Source organism: Ammodytes marinus, assembly GCF_949987685.1.
Source record: "Ammodytes marinus genome assembly, chromosome: 23".
NCBI lineage: Eukaryota > Metazoa > Chordata > Actinopteri > Uranoscopiformes > Ammodytidae > Ammodytes > Ammodytes marinus.
The window spans coordinates 20,263,519-20,267,146 of record NC_137227.1 but is presented as its reverse complement, the minus strand read 5'-3'; the positions used below and the strand labels follow the sequence as shown (position 1 = coordinate 20,267,146).

The following is a 3,628-nucleotide window of genomic DNA, read 5'->3' as shown; positions in this document are numbered from 1 at the left end:
CAAACAACCCCATAGTGTTTGACAACCGACCCCTTGATGTGGTTGGTTGTCACAATGTGTAATGGTGTCTTTGATGATTAATTTCTTCTTTATTACAATAAGATAGAAAAAGTGAGGGGTACACATTTCAAGCCAACACCTTCAATTTAATGTAGGAATGACTATTGAAAGATGTTTAGGTGATGAGCAATTCTCACTAGAGTAAAAAGTGTGCCTACTTACCCCGTTCTCCCCTACACACACACACACACACACACACACACACACACACACACACTCATATGACTAATGTTACCTGTAATAACACATTCGTTTTAACACTGATATTATATGGATTAATACATTGGTTGTTTGGTCTATACATCTGATAACTACAGATTCATACACATTCATATGACTAACATTTATAACCATTAATTTACCAATAAAAAAAATGTTAAGGTATTTTTTTTGACATTTTTGCTTTTTAGGCAAGGCAAGGCAATTTTATTTCTATAGCACAATTCAGACACAAGGCCACTCAAAGTGCTTTACAGGGGCAAGATTAGAATACATAAAACATATTATAAAACATTTAAAAGCGAATAAAAGAAGCAAATAAAATAAAAATTGCAGGTTGAAATGGAATTTATTAGACAGACTTGTAGTGGATCGAGATGAGATATTCACTGATTTTGACCAGAATCACTGACTCCACCTTTGATACCTTATTTGTTTGGTCTATAAAAGATCAGAAGAGACCAATGCAAACATAATCAAATATGCACCATGTCTGTTGCTGTTGTGGAAGTGGTTATACTGTTGCTATAGTTACACAAGCAGTTTTTGATCCTAGTGTGTGCAAAACTGCAAAGGGAAAACTAAAGGCAGCCAAGCCTGACCCAAGCCCAGCATGGGTACAGGAAAGAGATGGCAGTGAAAAAACCCTAACTGTGTGTGTCTGTGTGTGTTTGCGTGTGCGTGTGCGTGTGCTTGTGCTTGTGTGTGTGTGTGTGTGTGTGTGTGTGTCTGTCTCTGTCTATGTGTGTGGGTGTATGTGTGTGGTGTGTGTGTGTGTGTGTGTGTGTGTGTGTGTGTGTGTGTGTGTGTGTGTGTGTGTGTGTGTGCGTGTGTGTGTGTGCGTGTGTGTGTGTGTGTTGCAGATCGAGCAGGTGAGCCAGTTGGCGGCGTTGGTTCAGGCTCAGTTGGAGTATCACAGCCGCGCGGCCGAAATCCTACAACAGCTTTCAAGTAAAATGGAGGACAGGTATTTCTATAGATGGCCTTACAGTGTGTGTGTGTGTGTGTGTGTGTGTGTGTGTGTGTGTGTCATTCAAATAAACTGTTGTGCCCTGCGTTCCAAATCTCATACTCTTTCTTTTTTCTATTCTACATACTACAGCTGACCATAAAAATAATCTAGTTAGGATGCAGTATGCTATAATTGGGACATACTTTCACTTATTTATTTCATCATAACATGGCAGAATCGCCCAAATAGCATGCTGATTTCAACACTAAAATATCTCTACCGGATGTAATAGAGCATCCGAGTATTTTTAAGCATACTAAATCTGACCACAAGAATTGGGACATCCTAAATCTTTTTTTCTACCATACTAAATAGCAGCAAGTATGGGGATTGGAACACAGCGATGGTTGTGACAAAACCCTTTTTTTAAACTGCATTTGGTATTTTTAATTCAGGATAAAGGAAGCGTCCAGTCATCCCAGGAAGGATTTCATTCCCAAACCCAGAATGACTCTCGAGCTGCTGCCCCCCAGCGAGAGCAACGGGGGAATTCACTCTGCCAAGTCGCCCGGAAAAACACCAGGTACAGGGGTAGAGGGGAAGGGTGTGGGGTTGGATTGCAGTTTCAGAATGTTTTTAAGAAGAAAATGTCTCATAAATCAGACAATTGACAACATTACAGGGGTGGGGTGTTGGACTACTGTTCGCTAGATATTGTCCGGAGTTCATGTGTGAAAGGGTTTTTATTCTGGCATCAGACCAAATGCAAAAAAGCAGATAAACATTTTTTTTTTCTTACCATGTCCTCTCTGATTTCTCAGGTAGGGGTATCGAGTACAAACATGACTTCTGCAATGGTCAGACTACAAGAATGGCCTGAGAAATGTGACGCCAGGAAACTAAACTAGTCACGTTTTATCACATTTCATAATTGAAGTCAAATAACCAAGAATTTATGACATAATAATCAATACATATATCACACTTATCTTGTATCTTGTTTTGGACATTATTGGTTAAGACATTTTACACGGCACAATGAAAAAGGCAGCATTTAATAATTTTATAAAATCACAAATGCAAAAGGAATTGAAGTGTCCTTGTGGAATATAGTGACATCATTTTAGAGCATGTTAATCATCATGGATATAAGCCACTCGTAACGCATTCACTGTGACTCTGCAAGAAAAAAGAAAATGTCTCATAAGTCAGAACAAATCCCTCTGTAACAACCTCCAGAATAGTGCTGAGAATGATTATGGAAAGTTTAGTTGAGTCTCACCTTGAGTGACTCCTCCTAATGAAGCAATTTCAATTGTGAATGAAGTTAATTATATTCGTCTTAAGACCTTTTATTCCTTGTGTTAACCCCTAGTAGCCCCCATAGACCGACAAGGTTTAGTCATAGAAACAACTGAATGTACATTTTGGACCTTTGATTTAAACCTATATGAAAGAAGACAAAAATCTCTGAAATGACCAGTTCTCGAAAAAGCTAATTTTTGCCTGCAATGTCCCACCCCCAGCCCCTAAATAACTAAACTAGAATAACTTTTATCCCTGACATTATATTACTAAGAGAAGGGACCATACATAATAATAAAACATCCCTTGTCTTAAACCCTAGACCCCAATAGAAAAATAAACAAAAATCTAAAAAATTACCAGTGCTTAAAAAGAAAAAAAAATTCTGGCTGCAATGTCTAACCTTAACTTTTCCTAATGAAAGAACCTTAAAATAGAAAATTAGGATCATATTCGTCTAAAGACCTGTTTATTCCTTGTTGTTAACCCCCTCTCTAGCCCCGATGGACCAGCCGTGCTGCCGAGCGCTTTACGACTTCGAGCCGGAGAACGAGGGCGAGCTGGGGTTCAAAGAGGGCGACATGATCACCTTAACCAATCAGATCGACGACAACTGGTACGAGGGAATGATCAACGGCAACTCTGGGTTCTTTCCCATCAACTACGTGGATATCCTGGTTCCACTTCCTCATTAAGGAGGTTCCCACCAATGACATCACAGATCACACCACCCCCCCTTGACCAATCAAAACACCCGAAAAAGAAAAAGCAAGCAAGCCTGTATGTGCGTACTAAAACAACAACAACACCCTCCTTGTTCTACTACTTCTTCTTCTGTGCTTCTGTGCAATTCTGCTTTTTCACACGACGGATTGAAATGACTAAGACAAAATGGCGGATGAGGACAATGATGGCAGTAGAACAGATATTTTAGGAGAGGTTGGATATGGACGTTTGGAAAAATGGGACTTATAGACGGATATATGATGATCTTTTGCAGCATATAGCGCTTACTCAGTAGCGCTCCGATCAACGTTGGATACAAAGGAGGCTTACCAATGAGGCACGGTGTATTTGTACGTACTGTATGTG

General features: G+C 39.6%; 1 protein-coding gene across 1 annotated transcript in view; it reads left to right on the top strand.

Moving 5' to 3' along the window:
* sh3gl2b (SH3 domain containing GRB2 like 2b, endophilin A1) overlaps positions 1-3,231 on the top strand; it is a gene marked incomplete at both ends in the record, with an annotated part of 25,270 nt that extends 22,039 nt beyond the window's left edge. The window contains 3 exons of the mRNA XM_080052334.1: positions 1,143-1,246; positions 1,687-1,814; positions 3,035-3,231. Coding sequence (XP_079908460.1) covers positions 1,143-1,246; positions 1,687-1,814; positions 3,035-3,231 — 429 coding nt within the window. The remainder of the gene's footprint in view (positions 1-1,142; positions 1,247-1,686; positions 1,815-3,034) is intronic.
* Between the last annotated feature and the right edge of the window lie 397 nt (positions 3,232-3,628).